The sequence below is a fragment of the Pan paniscus genome, chromosome 13, assembly GCF_029289425.2.
Source record: "Pan paniscus chromosome 13, NHGRI_mPanPan1-v2.0_pri, whole genome shotgun sequence".
Taxonomy (NCBI): Eukaryota; Metazoa; Chordata; class Mammalia; order Primates; family Hominidae; genus Pan; species Pan paniscus.
In genome coordinates, this window is record NC_073262.2 from 87,253,198 (window position 1) to 87,275,683 (window position 22,486).

At 36.4% G+C, this 22,486-nt stretch overlaps 2 protein-coding genes across 2 annotated transcripts in view; one reads left to right on the forward strand and one right to left on the reverse strand.

Annotated features, from left to right (window-relative positions):
* Nucleotides 1–166: 166 nt before the first annotated feature.
* On the reverse strand, nucleotides 167–7,315 carry LOC117979419 (basic salivary proline-rich protein 2). The gene is made up of 2 exons (XM_034954620.3): nucleotides 6,620–7,315; nucleotides 167–4,739 (listed from the first exon to the last, which is right to left on the reverse strand). The coding sequence occupies exons 1-2, from the start codon at nucleotides 7,313–7,315 to the stop codon at nucleotides 4,692–4,694; spliced, it is 744 nt and encodes a 247-aa protein (XP_034810511.1). The 3' UTR covers nucleotides 167–4,691.
* ZNF804A (zinc finger protein 804A) overlaps nucleotides 7,292–22,486 on the forward strand; it is a 343,303-nt gene continuing 328,108 nt past the window's right edge. The window contains exon 1 of the mRNA XM_003823521.3: nucleotides 7,292–7,424. Within this exon, the coding sequence (XP_003823569.3) occupies nucleotides 7,314–7,424 (111 nt within the window). The 5' untranslated portion in view covers nucleotides 7,292–7,313. The remainder of the gene's footprint in view (nucleotides 7,425–22,486) is intronic.

Genomic DNA, 22,486 nt, shown 5'->3' on the forward strand with positions numbered 1-22,486 from the left:
AAATTAATTTTGGTAGGCAATTGGGTGATCTAACAGACAAAGCTACATCGATAGTGGAATGGAAGTGGAATTTATGACACACAGATACATATTTCCACATTTATTTTTAGGAATATTATACTACCAAATATTGCCATCTGAATTTTGCAAGGCACCCATTTCATGTTACCAAATAAACATATAAAAGTATTTGTTAAAACTGCCATGAGGTTACAGCAAGATGGCATCCATCTGCAAACCAGGAAGAGGACTTTCATCAGAATCTGAATGAGCTGGAACCTTGATCTTGGACTTTCCAGACCTCAGAACCATAGGAATAAATTTCTATTGCTTAAGACATTCAGTAATGGTATATTTATTACAGTATTTTAAAATGACTAAGACAAATATATTTTATGTGAATGAAATCTATGTAGTTTTAATTAATATTTATCTTGTTCTAAGTCAACACGACCATACATAAATTTGAAACCTCAGTGGAAATTCCCACATCTTCTTATCAGAAAGGGGTATGGTAGAGAAGAGAACAGTTTGAGTATATACAAAAGTTGTGTTATGGAACAGTATTGTGTCTTAACTTCCTATGCTTTTCTTAAATCTGGCCACATCTGTACTACATAGAGAAATATTTCTACAAAATTTCTCTCATATGAATAGCACAGATGCCTGATTACTCAACTGTGCTGCAGAATTTAGTTTTTGTAAATTATATGCAGTCTTGTTAGTATATTCTAGAGATTACTTTGTTAAAGTCACCAATGACCTTCAAGATGGCCAAATTGAGATTATTTATTCATCTCATTTTTCTTAAAAGCTATCAGTAGCATTCCTCACAGTTGGTTACTCTTTCCTTAAAACTAACTTTTTGCATTGGAAGGAAGGATTTATGAGGCATCTTATTTTCTTGGCTTTACAATCTTCTCCCAGGAGCTTGTTTTCTATCTCCCTTTTTAGCTGTTGCTTCTCAGGTCACCCCTGATCTGTCCTGGGGCTCTTTATCTATCTGTATAAGCTCTCACATGATCTCATGCAGTCCTTGCTTATAAATGGCATTGATATGCCAGTGGCTCCCAAATCGGTTCTGATCCTGACTCCATATTTTATACCTGCACATCTCACTATCTCTATTCGTATATCCAAAATGAATCCAAATTTTATAAACAATTTCCCCAATCTGTCCCTCCTCCCCATCTTTACTTAACATCTTAGACCAATTACTTTCATTTCAGTATCTTCTTAATATTCTCCCTGAGTTTACATATCTCCTAGAATCAGTTCTTTACATCCTAACTAGAGCGGTATTTGTATCTTCCTCCCTCCCACCAATGCTTCCTTTTTCCCTTTGTTTTTAACCCAGAAACAATATGTGTCTGTAGGTACCTGCTTGTCACCTTTATCTTTCCCCATACCAGCTTTCTCCTCTTCTAGTTCTTTCTTCTCCCACTTACCGGACACTAAGAAACTCATGATGACAAAATACATGCACCCTTACCTTATTAATATCTGTTTATTCTTTCACAAAAATGTACACTTGTTCTTGTTTTTATACAAAACTAAATCCTAATCTACTCTCTTGTTTGTAATATACATTTTTATATAATAAAACAACTAGAAAATCCTACCTAATCAATGTGTATAAACTTTATTATTTTAATAGGTATATGAAAGTCTATGAAATATATCATAATATATCATAATTATGATATACACCATAATTTATGCAACTATTTCGTTATTGAAAATGACTTTCTTTGTTTCCAGCTTTTTTATAATTATAATGTTAAGCTAAGAATGTTACCTTAATGTTACATTAAGTGTTCTTGTAAATATCAGTTTATACTGGTAATTTTACTCTACGTAACAAGTCCCAGGAATGCAATGGCTAGATATAAGGTTAGCTGTAATTTTAATTTTAATAGATATTATAAAATTTCATTCAAAAAAGGGAATAAAACACAGGAATGTAGTTATTGTTCATCTTTTCTTCTTTACTCATAATAATATATCTTAATTTTATTCCTTTTGGTAAATTAATTACATGTCATCCAATTGCATTAATTTTTTTAGCAACATATTAGAAATGTAGCTTTGGCTTTCCAGTTTGCATTGTTTTGGCATTTATCCCAAGGCTACTTATTAGAATTAAAAAGTAAGGGGCAAAAATGCTTGAAAAATATAAATATCACCTAAATATTTTTTACAGCCTAACAAGTGCTCTATCATTCTTTTAAGATGTAAAAAGTTGCATAATTAAATTAGTTTATCTACTTATTAAGGTTGAATCCAGAAAAATTATGAAATTTCTCTCTAATCCTTTTTACATTTGTATCAATTTCCACATTTCCACAATTTCTACAGTTATACCAGCTATTCAAGGGACACATCTTCAAGTGGGGAGCTAAGTTGGTATTCTGTTCTGCCAGGCATAATCAACATCAGCTCTAGGCAAGTTGCCAGAGAATCAGATAATTAAGCTTGAAAAAACATAAGATAATATCTTGCTTATTCCCTTTCTTTCAAAGGTTAAATAAGTGAAGTTAAGGGAGTCTGAATAATTATTTGCCCAATATTCAAAAGTTGTTTTAGTTGAAGGTGCCTTACAGTGGTTTGTAATAAGGTGTTAATTGTGATAGAATCCACACAAATATAGGTTTCACACTTCCTTGATTAGAAGATGCCTTTCTGTTTGTAACATCTTTATATATGTCTTATAATCAGTGACAATTTATTGATCCTTGCTTTTAACAGGACCATATTTCAACTCAGCCGAATTTGAATACAGAAACAGGGTTATGATCATGGAGCTACTTTTAGGAAATTATTATCTAATAATTACCTTAAAATTTTAACCATCACCCATAAAATAATACAATTGCATTATCATCTTCAGGTAATATCAGTTTTGGTATTCAATATATATCCCATGACTAGTATAGATCAGCGTTTCTCATACTAAATATCATATAGACATTTTCTTAAATATTCTCTTGAATACACTAAGTTCACTTGAGGCATAATTTTACTTAAATATGTTAACATCAAACTAATTATACAACCCCATATGCTTATAGCTCTTATGTAAACACAAACCAAAAAAAAAAAAGAAATCAAATGAAAATACAACAGGCAAAATATCCAAATTTCCCAACTTAATTTAATACAACAGATGATGTTGCTTTGCTGAAATCAAATCCTATCTCAAACATGAATTTGTTTATGAGTGTTTGTGTGTCAACACTGATCTCCACATGCCTGAAGTTTACAATGACTATGAGTGCACTATGGTGATGCTGTTCCTCTACCACTTTTTCCAATTTAACTATGTAGCACCTTCATTTATGCAGCATGCCATCATATCACTTGGCATTAACTTAGAGTGAACAATCGTGTGTTAAATTTTTATTATTCAAAAATAATAAAAGCAGTAGTGTTGGGCACCAATGTGATAATAAACATGAATGTAAACCAAAGTGATAAATAGTGGCAACACTAAGTTCCAAATTATCCAGTTGTATGGTTATACAGATGATAAAAATATGCTTAAGATTATTACAGTAATGAAAAGGAAAATTTTGAATCCCAAAATATACTCAGTGATGACTATGAATACGTCCCAGACACATATGAAAAGTGGTGGAATACATATTTGCTTTGTATGTTATTTCAGGATGACATAAGATGAAAAACTTGGTTCACAAAAGCCCAGGTAAGCCTGAATTGCTGGAACCCAGAAGTCAATCTAATTTGTGGATTTTTCAGTTGAGTGATGGGAAGTTATTCAGACATAGTAAAAGCATCCAAAGATTTTTATGACACGAAGTAGCGAGTCCAGTGGAAAGGCATGTGGAGGTAGTAACATATAGTGTTAAACATCAGTAGGTAAACTCAGGAAAGATTTACCTACACCTGGAAGAGCTGGACTGAATGAATCTGGAAAGGGATTTAGAACTCAGAGGTCTAGCCCCTGGTGCAGGAAAGGAGCAAGACCTTGGTTTCACATGTCAAGGTGGCAACACTGTCCTGAAATTTTGTGTGAGCCAGAAGCAGATGAGGAACAACGCTGAGCAGAAACCTATTATCCAAATTTGAGTTAAGCAAAGCAAGACAAGTGGGATAAATCAGTATAAGAGCAAAACTTAAAGAATCTTGGTTTGAATTGCAGTTGTAAATGGCGAATTGAAGGGGCAATTGCAGTTGCAAAAAGGGCAAAATTGAAGTGAAGTTGTAGCAAAAATGAACTGCAAGTTTTTAGACTAATGACACTTCTTTATTTACATTTTTAATTATAAGTTGTTCGGCTAGAACATTGCCAACTGAACACAAATAATCTGTAATTATTCCATAAAATATTTGAAATATTTTCTAAACAAGAAGTGATTCTGCATATTTATAATAAGCAGGTATATATTTAACCTCATACATTAAACCTATTGTCCAAATTACTGAGATATTTTTATTTTTTAAATTAGGGTGACTCGGTTCCCCAGAAACATTTCATTCCAAAATCTTTACCAGTAGTCTTGCAAAATAAAAATTGATTTAAATAATAGGAATAATAGGAAGGATATAACAAGTGCTTGCAACACAATGGCAAATTTAAAGATACACTGATACATACATATATGCAAACTTTGCCACTAGAAGCACAGTGTGACATTCCACGTAGACTATATTCTGCTCCATGGGATGAGTCATATATCAGTGTTTCCCATTTCCTGAACTGGATATTGAGCTTTATCCTGTAGATGAAAATTTTAGAATTTCATTAGACGTATTTTGATAGAAAAATATTGCAAAAAACCTCCAAAATTACATTATTATAAATTAAAAAAAAATAACCTACATCATCTGGTCCTTTCACACATGGTGCTTCTTCTACTTCCCTACAAGCTTCCTTGGTATAGCTTATTAATACTAACAATGTTATCTCCTTTCTAGTAACTAACTTTGGAAAGTTTACAAACCTTCCAAAGACATACTAGAAATCATACAGGTTATTAGTTCTTTCCAAAGTTGACGTGTCCAGAGAATGCCTGCATTTTCAAAATGTAAACATGAAACAATATTTTTATGATAGCTGGAAATGGATTTAATTTCCATGCAATATTTAGTGTAGATCAATTATATGTTTTTCCTCTGATAGAACTGTGTTCATACTGAATTCTAACAAATTATTGGGTGATCTGTTCCACAGAGTACAGAAGTTTTGCAAATTCTCGCTTTCTCCCGAGACTTGCAGACTCCCCCAAGTGGATATCTGAAAAATTTAGCCAAGTGCCTCTAAACAACTCTGACACTTCATAATGAGCTTTGATCAAACCATACCAACTTTTTTTTCCCCTTTGTTTGAACTGAAGCATAATACAGGAAGAATGACTATGTAAATGTGGTAACTTCCCCTTTCTACCATCTATGAGTTATAATTTACTCACACTACTATTGACTCTCTTTCTTCTCTCTTTCAAAAAGTGAAATCAAACTGTCGGATTTATTTAAGGAGCTTATTATGGATTGCAGGGCCACTGCTACATAAAATCCTACATATGAGACACACAGTGGAATGTATTGCAATCTCGATTCCCAAATAAACAAGTTTCCCAAATAAACACAGTTTATATCAAAGTGCAGTTTGTTCTGACACAGGGGCATCAGAATGTCTGGAATCTGCTTTAACCAATTAAGCCTTTCAAAGCAAAGGAAAAATAAAGCCTTCAGTAAATCCATTGAAGGTACCATCTCCCAGCCTCCCACTGCCTGTTATCGATCTTTTTAAGTGCCGACTGATGAATCGTATATATATCTGATGGGATGCTCTCACTCCACCACCTCAGAGGGGCTAAACTTACACAAAGAGAGAATCAACTGGGTGGGAGGCAGGGTGGGAGGGCACAGCCGGGCTGATGGCCGCCTTGGACCCTTGAAAACCAACCAGAAAGTCTGTCTCCAGGGAATGCTGCAGACCCGGTTCCCTACTTTCCGTGACAAACCCATTAGTTCGTGTGCAGATTTTTCCATTCAGGTCGCTTCTAGGGCGAACGCTTTTGTTCGCTACCACTCTGTAGTGCGAGAGGAACTAGAGAGGCATGTAAAGCAAGCTTGAGGCAGCAGCGCCTTTGCCGCAAAGCATCCCTTTCCCCTCAGCTTTAGCAGTTTAGGAAGAACTGAGGTTCTCAGGGGAGGTGGGGTGAGAGGATTGCCAGGAGGAGGGACATATAAATCAGGAGTCCCTGCTTTTACCCTCTACTCACTTGTACTCGCATCGCCACAACTACCCTCCCCCGAAACTATCATCAACACAAGCACTTACGGTATCTACAAATGTGTGGGAGCAGGGGTGGGTGGGGGGCATATTTTCTTTCCTCGCCTTTCCCTAAGACTGAACAGGGTATCAGCCTCCATACCAAACACACATTAAATAACAAAATCAAATAAGCCAAACCCAGTGGATAGCAATTATCTTGAGAAAGAAGCCGCTGCTGGCACCGGCCTGGATTCGCTGCAGTCGGAAGCGGGTGGCTTTCGGTATTGAATTATTAATTTATTTATCCCCCTCGCCCCCACCCCCACGCCGACTGCCAGGGAAGAAATCGCGGCCTCTTCGCTTCCTCTCCGCCCCCACCTTCCAGGAGTCTCCCACTTGGCGGTGGCCGTCGCGTCCCCGGCCCTCTGCGGCAGCGGCGCCGCGCGGGGCGCTCCCACTCGCGCTCGGGCTGGCGCGGCCGCGGGTCCCGGCGGCGGGGTGGGCGGGGGAGGCAGCGGGTGACAGATGTACTCCTCTGACAGCTCTCAGTATCAGCCCAGTGGCTCCCTGCCATTGGCTCAGTGCAATGGACCGGCAACGCCGCTCACTATAATAACACTCATGCCTGCCAGCAGCAGCAACTCCGAGTGCAGGCGCCGAGCGCGGGGGATGCTGCCGCCGCCGCCGCTTCTGCTGCCGCGCGGGCGGCTCCCGCAGCCCCGCTCCGCCCGGCCACCGCGCGGGCACTGACTCCCGCTCGGTTCCGTTTCGCCGGCCCGGCCCCCTCCTAGGCTGGAATCCTCCCGCGGGGCTCGTCGTCCCGACGCGAATCTGAGGAGAAACAGAGGAGCGAGAGACTGAGGGGAGAGCGCGGCGAGCATGCGGAGGCGGGGGAGCCTCGGCGCTCACCACAGAGGGGTGCAGTGAGCCAGTCTCCAGAGGACGTGCCAGGGGTGGCTGCGTGCCCTCGTGGCGGGTCCCCAGCCCACCGTCGCCGGCCCCGGCGCGCTGCGGCTGTGGGCGCGGGGTGCGTGGAAGCGGCGGCTGCGGCGGAGGAGGCGGCGGCTGCCCCATGGAGTGTTACTACATTGTCATCAGCTCCACGCATCTCAGCAACGGACACTTTCGCAACATCAAGGGAGTTTTCCGGGGCCCTCTCAGCAAGAACGGGAACAAAACTCTGGTAATCGCTTCTGTTTTCCTCTCTCTCTCTCTCATATTTAAGAGGGCATTTGGAAGATTGAGTTTTTGGAGGTTTTGAGATTCAATTTGGTTTATAATTTACTCTTTTTTTATCTGGTGGGCGTGGGGTGAGAATTGGGTGTAGAAAAAGGAAGGGGTCTTAGGGAAGCTGTGATCCATGGCTTTGGTTGACACTTCCACAATGCTCTGGACTATCTCACCTCACTCCATTAAGCTGAAGATTACCACAGTCTCTCCTTATTTGAAGCAAATGTGTCAACAGGACCTGTTTAAAGAGAAAAGAAAAGAACTCTAACCCCAAGTTACCCCATAACCTCTTTTGTTTGGCTTAGGAGGCTGAAGGTGAATGAGGATGTGGCTGTCTCTGATGGAGGCAGGGAACCATGTGGCTGGTCACAAGGAGGAAGCGGCGGGATTGAGTGATGGTCTCAGAAAGAGTTTGTATTCCAGCTCTTTCCTGAAGGACTGATAGCAAACTTCTCCAGTGAGAAGTTGTCAGTGCTAAGCTTAAGAGAGTGACTCTAGAACCTTATGCTGTCCACTTTCAGCTATTCACTGTAAAGTGGTGGTGGATATGTGTGAAACACTATCACTATGTCACCATTAGAGCCACTAGGGAAAACGTGAGGCAGATAGAACCCATGCAGTTGCTGGAAGGTTCTCACTGGATCACAGAGCTTCATTTTTCAGGATCCTAGTCGGAAGAGCACTCCTGATTGGTGGGAGAAGATGTACTGAGCATTGAGATAGTGCAGGATGATTGCTCCTACTTCTCATCCAAATCCCCCTTTAGCTATAAAACCTCCCTGCAGAACTGACTTTCATGTATTGGTATGTTTGGAGAACTATACACCTCCATAAAGTAAAAAAGGAAGTAGAATAAAGGCTCATTAGGCTTAGTACTGCAAAGAGTAAAGACAAAGTAGGGTGGCAATATGAAAATGTATGATTCACTGAAGTCCATGTTTATTAGCAAGCAGCCTTCCTTCCCCTTTCTTACACAGTGGTAACTTAGCCTGAATGAGGAGAGTAGAAGTTTAAGGACAGACTCAGATAGTCCAAAAATAAATATAGCGTTCTTGATCGAATTTTCTTTATGTATCTTAAAATATGTTTCTTTATGAATAAAGAAAATATGCTGTGATATGTGTTTTCCAAGAATGAAAAGTTCTCATCTAAAGTTTTACGTAAATTCTTGATGCATTTAATGACATTCTTTTTACTTGAATCTCTTGGCTACTTGCTTTCAGCCCACTTAAGACTCACAAAAGCAGGGCTAGTTTGTTTCTTTTATTGTTTTTGTGGATGTGGTTGTTGGTTGTTGTTGAACAAAAGAAAGTGAAAATACTCTTCTGCAGTCTTCTTTAGTAGAGTAGCACAAAGAGCAGTAGCCAAAGGCTAAAGGAGTTATTGAAATTGTTCTGGCCCCACTTAGAGAAGTAAAAAAGGAAGGTAAAATTTTGGGGGAAAAACTTTCAGTTTGAAGAAAGTACACACTGTTTTTTCAATTAAATTTCACTTACGGTTAAAGGCAAACTTAATGCACAAGATTTCATTTCCATACTTACAATAATGGTGTAGGTGATAAAATGCATAGTGGGGTTTATAGAAAAAAAAAAGTTATTTACCAAACCTCAACTTGTTAAAATTCTATAGGTCTTGATTCTCAAGTTAATCTTAGGTTCTAACAATAGTTGAATTTGCTTATGCTGATGTGTTTGTTGTGTGTTTGGAGTTGGTTCATTCTTCATGACTTATATTTACAAAAGGTAGGTTAAAGTCTAGATTTACCATTGTAACCTTGTGAGTAAATTGGGTTCTAAAAAACAGCTATGTAAATGAGATGAATAAACCTAAATATAGACAAACATCAGAAAGAACAAACAAGGATAAAATGGCTTTGAAATAACTCCATAATTATCTTAGTTATCATGAAAGAGACTTTAGGCACTTCTGAGCTAGCCCTTCCAGATGATTTTAAAACGGCCCAAGTTTGTATTTCCTGTGTATGAGATTTGCACTGACTGAAAAGAAGTAAATTTTCATATATGATGTGAATATATTTGAAACTACTGCTTTACAAGATAATATATTCATCTATTATATGTGCTTTCTAGCCTTCTCATGAGTATTATTATGGAAAATGATGAGATTTATGCCTGTCTTTAAGTATAACAGAAAATATTCTAGATCTATTCATAAATGAATGATTTCAATTTTAAAAACAGCTGTCTATACTCACCCCAAAGTGATTCTTTATAGCACATAGGATGCTATGAGCACTTACATATATGCTAAAACATACTGTCACTTAGAAATAGGAAACTGGATCTGAAACTTCTAAAAATTAGCAACTCAATAAGAAATACAAACATCATCTTAGAAGGTATATATGCCACATTCTATAAATTTTCAAGTAAGAATTTATGCTTATCATGGTTTTACAGTTTTATTTTTTATTTTTTAAATTGACAGATAAACTTGTGTTTATCGTGTACAATGATTTTAATCCCAGTTTTATGGAGTAATAATTATGATATCTTTCCAACTTTATATTTTATTTTAATATATTTGAATTTTGCCATTAAAAATCATCACATTTTTGTATTTTGAATCGTGTACCAAGTTCTAAGGATTTTAATAATATCGCAAATGTTTTTTTTCTTACTTCGGGGAAGTGCAACTTTAAACATAAAATTACTCAGTGAAAAGGTACTTTGATTACTGCAAGACCTTTTAGTTAGTTTCTGTCAATAGATACTTAATGGCTATTTGAGAATTTTTAAAATTCAAATTTAGAAAATAATTTTATAATCTTCAAAAAAATCACAGGATTAATTTAAGTTAGCCTGTAACTGTTAATACAGTCTTCTTTTATGAATTAGATGTTACTTATAGAATAACCAGGGTAATTCATATTTTAGTGCCAGTGATTAATTGCTTTAATCCTAAATCCAGAACGTTATCCTGCCATTCATATTGAGAAGATAGTCAAAATATATAGTTCCTTCTATAGGTCATATTATACCACCCAAACATAAAATTTTGGAAAATAAAACAACAACATTCTTGAAGACTAAGCCTCTTGTTAATGTTGACCCTATTTATGAGCTTTTAAATATATTCCTTTTGCCAATTCTAATGAAAAACATATAAATTTTCATTTTGCAATGTCTTACAAGCAAAAAGAAAGGTCAACCTATTTATCATGATTTCTGTTAAAAGCTGCAACATATCTGTGATATAGTTTTAATTTCATAGAACAAGAAATAAGTGAATATTTAGTAGTTATCCAGAACATTTCTGGATAAGTTATAGGGCTTAACAGAAAAGAATAAAGTTTATCTTCCATCTAATCTCATTCTTTTTATTTAGATTTTCCCAATTAATCATTGTGTAAGCAATTGCTTACTGAATGAAGACATTTGGTACATCCTTTTTGGAATTGATTTACAAAGTTTGTCTTAATTATATATTTAAATAAATACAGAATATTTCTGTATACTACATATTTAACATGGAATTTAAATATCCCTTTAATCACTTTAATATGTAATTTGGGATTTGTCTTGGGAAACTTGGAAATCATTACTAATTTGTTCATTACATTCTATTATTTGGTCAGCATTTTAGTATCTCATAATAACATTATATCTATTTCACTGACTATAGAATTCAAAAGAATCAGTGATAGTTTTGAGGTCACACAATGAGTCAATATTATCAAGCAGATTTCCTGACTCCAGACATATTTCCTTTATAATTTATATGCTAAATTATGGAATATCTAGGGATCATTATGATAATATGATTAAGAGATGGTATTGTGTTATCTGTTTGGTCGAAGGCACTTTATTTTTCCAATTGTCTACAGATATGGATAAGTAGTGCCAGATTCACAGAATAATTTGATTAAATTTGTTTTACTACTCATCCTCCACATGCAGATATCACTCATTTCTGTCGGACCTGAATGCCTTGTTTCTGTAGGCTGCCCTGCATTTCTAATATATGAAATACTATGTTCCGCAAGAAAAGAACTGCTAATTTACTAATCGGTTCACAAAATATTTGTTATTTAGTTCATTCAAATTTATCGAGGTGCCTCAATTACAAAGCACTGTTCTAGGCACCACAGGCTCTGTATTAGGCACTAAATAATACATGCTAAGGAGCATTTTGGGCTGCTCTTGCTCATTTTGAATCTGTTAAAAAAAATTCACGTCTTTTGACATGTTTGTAGGTTTATTGTCACTCAGGACGTTGTCATGTGTGTTAATTTTGAAAAACCTGAAAAAATTCTGTGTTATTTCCCTTGTGTATATAGGAACACACTAAAATTTGGCAGGCTTTTGAAACACTATTTGGCCTTTTGTTTTAGTTTTCATTATTGAATATAACTTATTTTTCATATAATTCCTTTGAACATTTTCTAAATCTCTTGGAGAATGTAATTTAAAAGGCTTCTCTTCTCATTGAAACCCATTTAGGTGGCACTTTAAGAGTGTGCATGTAAGACTAAAGAGATCAATTGGTGAACTGGTGCTGCTGGAAAAGTTATTTATTTTTAGGTTAATGTCCTCAAGAGAGCTCAGGGGTGAGGGTGGATTAGGGTGATATCCTAAAATATCTTCATACCTTCCCACTTTATAAACTTCTTCACACAAGCAGTCCAATTATATATTCTTCCAAATTTCATTTAAACTCTTATATATTCAATATTAAAGACCATCTTGTGTCTCAATTTTCTGAACTTAAGGTGTCATATATTCTTGTTCTGTTGGTTTTGAATTCTAGTGAAACTTTACTACATGTCCTTTTACAGAACACATTATTCTAGTATGGAAAATAACTGATATTTGAATTAGTGTTATAACACAAACATGCAAGCAGTATTTTAAGGCAAATGTCAAATAATATTCATGATTACCACATACTTTTGTTAATTCATTAAATATTGAGTTATGTTAGATAGCTGAAATTTGAATAGCGATATAATGTCTTGACTTCTCACTTCTGCACCGATAGTTTCAGGTTATGGATGACTGCAATTACTTTTTTTTTTTTTTTTTTGAGACGGAGTCTCTCTCTTTTTGCCCAGGCTGGAGTGCAATGGCGCCATCTCGGCTCACTGCAAGCTCCGCCTCCCGGGTTCACGCCATTCTCCTGCCTCAGCCTCCCGAGTAGCTGGGACTACAGGTGCCCGCCATCGCGCCGGGCTAATTTTTTTTTTTGTATTTTTAGTAGAGACGAGGTTTCACCGTGTTAGCCAGGATGGTTTCGATCTCCTGACCTCATGATCCGCCAGCCTCAGCCTTCCAAAGTGCTGGGATTACAGGCGTGAGCCACCGCGCCCGGCCACATTTTTAATGAAAATACAGATCAGCGAGAATTTCAGGGATGACCTAGTCTAGAGGTTTAATGGAATTATATTCAGGGCCAAATTCAGGCTGCCAAATTAGTTTGTTTAATGTGCACAGTGTTTTAAAATACTTGGGTTGAAATGAAGTTGGAAGAAGACACTTCTCCGTTTTCCACTGTCTACGCTACATTCTGTTGCTATGTAGGCTATTCATTTACTTAGGTTACTTTCCTTACCATCGAAGGCACTTCAGTGTTCCATACCTTGCTTAGTTCAAGGACCGAAGTTTACCTATGTGGAGATAGAAATATTTCTATCGTTATATTTTATTCTGTAGTACCTGTTTGCCACATATTGCTTGAACTGAATTAACAGTATTCTCCAAGTCAAATATCTAAGATCTCTATCATAATAAGAAATATACAGGGATTTCAGAGTGATAAATTTTTGCATTTTAAAACTGCAAACTTTTACTTAGGCTACTGGTGTTTTTGGTATTTTGCTGTTGTTTTTCACCTCAAAAAACTAATTTAGAATGTAATTTTATTCTTTAATATATACTTAAATAAACATGTTACGTTTATATACCATATTTGGGAAATGGTTTATTAAAAGTATTATACATAGTGTAAATCTTATTTAAATACTTGTAGTAATGATACAGCATTGAAATAATTTCCTATCATGTCCATTTAACTGAGATAGTACTGTTGAAGCGACTTGCTGGTAGGAGTTTGAGTAATCCTACCAAAAAAAGAGAGCGGTTATAATATATGGTGTACTGCAACAAAAATTTATGAAGAAATTACTTATATCTGTTTATCACATTTTTATATTGCTAACCACAATAATAAATATAATTGTGTTAGTTTCTCTTCCTAAAAGTTTTAACCTAAACCATTTGATCTGTTTTACCTCATTCTAAATTATCTACTGTATCTGAGAAAATGTTACAATACATAGTAGGACCTTCATATCCATGGGTTCTCATTCATGGATTCAACCACTGTGGATATTTTGAGTATCTCAAATACTCAAAAAAGAAAAAAAGCACATTGTATTTGTACTTAACTTGTATAAACTTTTTTTCTTGCCATTATTCCCTAAATAATACAGTATAACAACAGTTTATATAGTATTTACATTTTACTGGGCATTAGAAGTAATCTAATCTCCAGAAAATTTAAACAATAAGGGATGATGTGCATAGACTATATGTAAATACTACACCATTTATGTAAGGGACTTGAGAATCTGTGGATTTTGATATATATCCTAGGGGGATCTTAGAACCACTTCCCCATGGATATGCAGAGATAACTGTGTACTGTATTATGATAGTGTCTTCAAGTAGCCATGATTCATAATTTTATAAATGTATTATAGTATACTTCCTATTACAGTATAAGATTAAGTGGAGTAATAAATAATTAAAATTCAATCATGGTTGTCAAAGTAAACAAAGTCCATTACCTGAGGTATTACTCTGAATTCTTTCATAATGGTTTAGCAGCATTGGAAGAAAGTTATATACTTTTCTAAATGTAAGTACATTTAATATACTGACTGTTTATGAGGTCAATGGTGTGTTCAAATTATAAGAAAACAGTTTTTCTTAAATAGTGTTAGGAAAATTACCTGTATTAAACATGATGGCTAGTTTTATGTGTCACCTACAATAGTAGCATATTAGTTGATTCTCACACTGCTAAAAAGATATTACCCGAGACCAGGTAATTTATAAAGGAAAGAGGTTTAATTGACTCACATTTCCACGTGGCTGGGGAGGCCTCAGAAAACTTACAATCATGGTGGATGGTGAGGGAGAAGCAAGGACCTTCTTCCCATGGTGGCAGGAGAGAGAAGTGCAAACAGGGGAAATGCCAGATGCTTATACAATTATCAGATCTAGTGAGAGCTCACTTACTATCACGAGAACAGCATGGGGGAAACTGCCCCTATGATCCAGTCACTTCCCTCCCTCAACACCTGGGGATTACAATTCAAGATGAGATTTGGGTGGGGACACAGAGCCAAATCATATCACGTAGCCAGTTATTTAATCAAATTCTAATGTAGGTATTGCTATGAAGGTATTTTGTAGATACACATAATGTGGACAACCAGTTGACACTTTAAGAAAAGGAGATTACTCTTGATGATGTGGTTTGGCCTGATAACCAGCTGAAAAATCTAAGAGCAAAAACTGAGGCTTTCTGGAGAAAAAATTCTACCTGAAAACTTCTGTAACAACTCCTACCTGAGTTTCCAGCATGTAGGACCTGCCTTCACATTTAAGATTTACCAGCTCCTGCAATCACTGAGTCAGTTTGTTAAAATAAATCAGGTGTGTCTACACACACACACACACACACACATACACACACACACACACATATCATATTGTTCCTATGTTTCTGGAGACCCTTAACTGATACAGTGAAAATCAGTTTATAATATTTCTTTTATAATGAGCTAACTAAATGTTTGAAATGTAAATCTCATTTGGATTTAATAGGAAATAGATGCATTGATGTTGATAACTATATAGGTTTAAAATTGATAGAGCTGACTGTGAAATTTTTCTGCTATTTTATATACAGGTTTACAATAACTTTATCTGAAATGTTTGCCTGGATTACAATTTCTGTCTCTCAATCGACACATCTCAAGCATCTAAAACAACCTCTATGTAAAATGGAGTTATTCTTATCTGTTCAACCCCAACAGCTTACCACACATGTTTATTGTACTTGAAGAAAGTCAAGCTCTCTCTAAATTAGATAAAATATTGTATTAGTCTATTCTCATGCTGCTATAAGGACATAACTGAGACTAGGTAATTATAAAGGAAAAAGGTTTAATTGACTCACAGTTCTGCATATCTGAGGAGGCCTCAGAAAACTTACAATCATGGCAGAAGGGGAAGCAAACACACCCTTCTTCACATGATGGTGGGAAGGAGAAGTGCCGAGTGAAGGGAGAGAAAAGCCCCTTATAAAACCATCAAATCTGGTGAGAACTCACTATCATGACAACAGCATGAGGGTAACTGCCCCCATGATTAAATTTCCTCCCACCAGGTCCCCCCCTTCCACCCCCATGACACGTGGTGATTATGGGAACTACAATTCAAGATGAGATTTGGGTGGGGATACAACCAAACAATATCAAATATCTTTTAAAGTTAATTTCAAAAGTTTATACTTTGTTAGCCTGAATTTAAGCAAATGAGCTTTAAATTGAGGTATGTAAAATGAAGGACGTTCATTTTACAAAACAAAAATGTCTTCATGAAATATACAAAATATGTACAGAGTTATGTCAATGTCCACCAGCCAGAAATACCAGGACACAACTCTAGTTGAACCAAGTTGGGGACATTGGTATTTGTTGAAACAAGGTTAACTGCACACCATGGAGAACCTTGATGCATCTCTTGAAGAGAGTATAAGGGGTTGTTCTTTAGGATTTGGGATTGTGTGAGGTGTATTTTCTGGAGAGTTTACTAAAACATTGTTTAATTCTGGATTGGATACTGTGATAAAGAAAAGACAATTCCATATTGGGTATCTTAGGACTTTCTATCTAGGAGCAAAGAGAAACAAAGTGGAGGTAGGGCTGTAATTGGTGGAAAAGCAGCTTTCCTCATAATGGCTGGCAGAGGGAGATGTTGGGTAAGAAAAACAGTGTTTTTGGTAATGTATGTGCTCAAATGTGATTGTGGAGTGGACTTGTTATTGTTAAGCTCCATCACAGTCATACAGTGACCTTGTCTGACATTAGTGTATCGTGAAACTGTTTATATTTGACAAGAGAATACTATTCCTCACTTTTAGATCCAGACAAGCTCCTACCCATCAGTTATTGAGAGCTGCTTTTTCCTTTCTCAGATATGACCATGATATGGATGATTGCAAGAGAGGGAAGGAGGACAAGCTTATAAGAGAAGATTATTTCAGGGACATGAGATCCAAAGCTGAGAAGTTTTAGGAATGAGGTGTCAAGATGGAGCAAAGAGGGCTTGTGCCACATATTACCACATTAGTATAAGGAATTTGGAGGATAAAACATCCACCTCTGGAGAGAGACACAGGGTAAATAGTGTTTTCGGGAGAAACAGGCTTCACTTAGAGCAAAAAAGAAAAGAAGTTTAACTTCAGTGAAAAGTTTGAATCTACAGAACTTTTTTTGATAATAGACACTTATGAATTCAAGGAGGACATAGTCCAAGAGTTTTAGGATATGTAGAAATGTAGAGATTTGTGTCAGAAAAGAGGATGTAACCTAGCCATATGGAGAATAAAGTTCAGGTAATGAGGAAGAATTTGGGAGTTCTGGGCTTCTTGTGGTGAACAATGTCACTGGAGATACAGGGTAGGATAAAATTGGTTCTGACAATCATACTATTGGTAGTAGCAGCAGTGGAGTGGTGGAGGGAAACAGATATAGGACTGTATGGGCAGCACTCAGAATTTTGGGGCTCACCATTGACTACTGCTGTGACACTGAATTATGCATGACCCTTTCTCTGAGCTTCAGAGTTCTCTCCTGACTCCTGTTGAAGTGTTCTGACAGAGAGGCGTGATTACTGCTAGTGCACAGACTTTCTCCCAGATTCAGCCACTAGGAGTTAAATTATTAACAACAATTTAAAAATTAACTCTTTGCCTTTGATTGGGCTTCCATAACAAATTAATATAGACTGGGTGGCTTAAACAACAAATACTTATTTCTCAGAATTCTGGAGTCTGGGAAGTCCAAGATTAAGTTCCTAGCTGATTCCATGTCTGGCGAGGACCTGCTTCCTGGTTTGCATGTGGCTGTCTTCTCATAGCATTCTCACATGATGGACGACAGAGAGGGAGGTTAGTTATTGTGTGTCTTCTTATGAGGGAAGTAATCGCACGCATGAGGGTTCCACCCTCATGACCCAATTATCTCCCAAAGGCTTCATCTTCTAATACCATCACATTGGGAGTTAGGATTTCAGCATATGTATTTTGGGGGATACAGAAGTCACATTCATAGCACCCATCTATATTGTCTTGTTTGTGCCCCTCAGATGGGAAACACCTAAAGAATGAAAAGTAGAGGGCTATGGTTTGAATATGTCCCCCAGAAGCTCATGTGTTGAAAAAACTTTGTCACCACTGCAGCAGTGTTGATAGGTGGGACATTTGGGAGATGATTGGGTCATAAGGGCTCTGCCCTCATGAATGGAGTAATTCATTCATAGGTTGATAGATTAATGGTCTATCTAGGGAGGTTGTTTATTATTTAAAAAAATGGATCCGTTATAAAAATCAATTTGGCTGTTACTCGTAAGTCCACTTGCGATGTGATGCCCTGTGCTGCCTCTGGACTCTGCAGAGAGTCCCCACCAGTAAGAAGCTTGTCACCAGATGCAGTCCAAACCCTTTACCTTGGATGTTCCAGCCTTGACAACTGTAAAAAATAACTTTTTTAATGTATTATCCAGTGTCAAGTATTCTTTTATAGCAACAGAGAACAGACTAAGACATCAGAGTGAGTAAGTTTTGTTGCAAATACTTTAGAAAAAGTCTGAAACTCTGGGAGTTGCCAAAGACTTTTAGATTGGTTATGGAAAGCAGGATGTTTGAAGTCAGTAAGTTAATAGGAAGGAAGTGAGACTAGTTGCAGAAAAGGAATGGGTTTAATGAGAAGTGTGTAGTGATTTTTTTTTTTTAACAACTGGTCAAGGACAAAAAGATGGAATTATATGTAGATTCTGTCTTTGTTTAGTAAAAATGTCTCAAGTGGCATAATCTAGTGACCCCCAAGAAAGTATCAATGGAAATACTGTAAAATTACATTTGTGTTACCTCCTTCAAAAGGTTATGTTAGCAAAATACCACTCCCTGGTGAAGACAGTCAATGTCTGGACAATGTGCATTTATTGTTGAGAAGAAAATGACTGCTTTCACTTCAGAATTGTGTTCTTGCACCCAATTTAGCAAGAAAGTCTACTACAGCCAGTCACTTGTGTTATGACCTGGGTAAAGTTCACCTCTCTCCCTGTCAGTTATGTTATCTTTAGATAAAAGATATGATAATAAAATTAGCTATGTATGGATTTACATAATTTGGACACTATTAGTATTGAACCATGTCAACATTTCCTTTTTTTCTCAGTGTCTTAGCCTGTTTGAGCTGTTATAACAAAATACCACTGATTGAGTGGCTTACATACAACAGAAATGTACTTCTCACAGTGCAAGAAGCTGGGAATTCCAAGATTAAGGTGCCAATTTGGTGTCTGGTGAGAGCTTGCTTCCTCATAGTCAGACTTCTTCCCATATGGGGGAAGTGGGCAAAAGAACTCTCTAGGCCTCTTCTATAAGGGCACTAATCTGTTATGAGGGTGGAGTTCTCATGACCTAATTACCTTCCAAAGTCCTCATCTCTGATACCATCACATTGGGGCTTAGAATTTCAACATATACTTTTTTTTGGGGAGGGCAAACATTCAGAACATTGCTCTTAGCTTACCCGTGGCATTTCTTACATGTTTACCCATACACCAAGAATGTATAGAATCTTAAATATGTGCTGAGCCCTAAATATTTTACGGCTAAATATTTATGGCATAATATTTAGGGCATAAATATTTAGCCCTAAATATTTATGAAGGCATGAAAATCATAAGGAAACCCTCAGATATCAGTCATTGCTGTGACTCATAAAGTTCACGAAACAATGGGAAGCTTGCTCTTTTGGGAAGCTTAGAAATTCTTTTAATTCTCTTCAATAATAATTTTGATAGCTGTAATTCCCTTGCAATGTCTTCTAGATTACTGAAGTTCTGAAGTTACAAAATTAATATTTACACTAGGGGGCGACATAACATTTTCTCTTCTTTTCAAAAAGACAGGCATAGTAATCAACCATAGATTAATAACATTGTCAAATATACTTAGGACAATTTTATTAGTAAAGAGTCAGTTTAAATTTTGTTAGCCAGAAAGTCAATATAAGAAGGCAACATAGGGGTGATGTGTTTGCTGTGTACTTTATTTGTATACTTCACCTAGTAATTATTTTTGGCCATTATCTATTTTAGTCACATGTGATACATGGATAAGATATTGCTGACATAGAGTTGATGACCAATTATATCTTCCTTAGGTGTCACTCTTGGCTGTAAAAGTATCAGTCTTCCTATTGAAGCTGATGTTTTTAGGGTTTTTTAGTTTCTTAAACCTTTTGTGATTCTTAATACCTAATTTGCTTTAATGTCATAGCTAATTAATCATTAAATTTGATTGAAATGTTCATGGAGTACATTATTAACCAAAATAAAGGTCGACTGTGATGATAGTTACTTGCTGAAAGAATATCTAAAATATGAAATAATAAGTGAAATTTTGAAAATTATTTCTTATTTTCATGATTGCCATAAGTGATATTATATAAATAGAAAAAAAAGGTGAAAAATATCTGAGATCCAAATTTTCAAACTTTATTAAAATTTAATGGAATTTTCTTCATAGCAATTGGTATTATATTTCTAGGGAAATAGTACAGATTGTTTAAAATTATACAAACTTTTCTATTTGTATTACCAATCACTGGGAAATTATTGGTTCAACATGAAAGATGTAATTTTTTTTTTTTTTTTTTTTTTGGGGATGGAGTCTTGCTCTTGTCGCCCAGGCTGGAGTGCAGTGGTGTGATCTTGGCTCACTGCAACCTCCGCCTCCCAGGTTCCAGCAATTCTCCTGCCTCAGCTGAGTAGCTGGGATTACAGGTTCCCACCACCAAGTCCGGCTAATTTTTGTATCTTTAGGAGAGACAGGGTTTCTCTATGTTGGTCAGGCTGATCTTGAACTTCTTACCTCAGGTGATCTGCCCACCTTAGCCTCCCAAAGGATGTAATTTTTATGGATGAGGACTTAAAGTAGTTGATGTTATGATACATACTGTTACTCAAAAACACACAAAGCTGTTTCACAGGTAGACTGATAGTAATAGAATTTCAGATGGAGTTTATTACTTATTGCTGTCCTGAAGAGCCACATTGAAGACAATCTATTTCCATATTATTCCATAGTAAAGGGTTAATTAAGTAAATAATAATAATAAATCAAAACACACAGATCTTTATGCAACAGCTAGCATTATATAAGCTCAATTTGATAAAGTAAGAAAGATTTGGAGACTGAGGATGTTGTTTCCTTATATGATACCACAATTTAACTCACATATGATGTTGTATGAACAATTATTTGCCTTTCAGGCATCAAACATGCCAACTATTTTGACACATTAGCAAGGTGCGGATATAATTCTATGAAGCATAGAAACTGTGTAGAGTATGAGACACTATCCTCTTTTCTCTTAGAACCCTTCATAAAATAAGGGTAATATCTATTCACAGGTTCAAGGCAAAACAGACATGCACATGTGGAACAAAATCATTCATATTCTCTCTCTCTCTCTCTGCCCCACTTCCTGTCACTCACTCTCTTGCTCTCGCTGTCTCACTACACACCATGGTAGTAGAGGGTGCTGTTATTTCAGTTTCAGCCTGTCTGAATGTTTGTTTCTCCTGAAGTCCACAGAATTCTACTAGCATCTTTAGCCATGGCCAGAAATGTAAACAATAATTCATTTGAAAAGTAAGAACTTTCTGGCCGACCAATATAATACCAGAGGTCTGAAAATCATGTTAGTAAGATTTGGCAAAACCTGAAGTAACTCAGTGGTCAAAGTTCCACTGGACGGACAATCCTACAAATTAAAAATAAATAAAAAGAAAGAGATGGGGGTAAGGGGAAAGAGAAATTCATTAATTCTTCTAAGGCAGTAAGAAGCTAATATAAGCTAACATAGCCGATATAAGAAGAATTGGTGCTACAAAGAGAATAAAATACCTAGGAATACAACTTACATGGAATGTGAAGGACCTCTTCAAGGAGACCTACAAACCACTGCTCAAGGAAATAAGAGAGGACACAAACAAATGGAAAAATATTCCATACTCATGGATAGGAAGAATCAATATCATGAAAATGGCCATACTGCCCAAAGTAATTTATAGATTCAATGCTATCCCCATCAAGCTACCATTGACTTTCTTCACAGAATTAGAAAAAACTATGTTAAATTTAATATGGAACCAAAAAAGAGCCGGTATAGCCAAGACAATCCTAAGTAAAAAGAACAAAGCTGGAGGCATCATGCTACCTGACTTCAAACTATACTACAAGACTACAGTAACCAAAACAGCATGGTACTGGTACCAAAACAGATATATAGACTAATGGAACAGAACAGAGGCCTCAGAAATAACACCACACATCTACAACCATCTGATTTGGACAAACCTGACAAAAACAAGAAATGGGGAAAGGATTCCCAATTTAATAAAGGTGTTGGGAAAACTGGCTAGCCATATGCAGAAAACTGAAACTGGACCCTTTTCTTACACCTTATACAAAAATTAACTCAATATAGATTAAAGATTTAAACATAAGACCTAAAACCATAAAAAACCCTGTAAGAAAACCTAGGCAATACCATTCAGGACATAGGTATGGCCAAAGACTTCATGTCTAAAACACCAAAAGCAATGGCAACAAAAGCCAAAATTGACAAATAAGATCTAATTAAACTAAAGAGCTTCTGCACAGCAAAAGAAACTATCATCAGAGTGA

What these genes read in the sequence shown, in the direction of transcription:
- LOC117979419 (XM_034954620.3), bottom strand. Translation starts at nt 7,315, where the DNA reads ATGGGGCAGCCGCCGCCTCCTCCGCCGCAGCCGCCGCTTCCACGCACC. An exon ending in AAGTGGGAGACTCCTGGAAG is followed by an intron (nt 4,740 to 6,619) that starts GTGGGGGCGGAG and finishes TTTCATCTACAG; the next exon opens with GATAAAGCTCAATATCCAGT.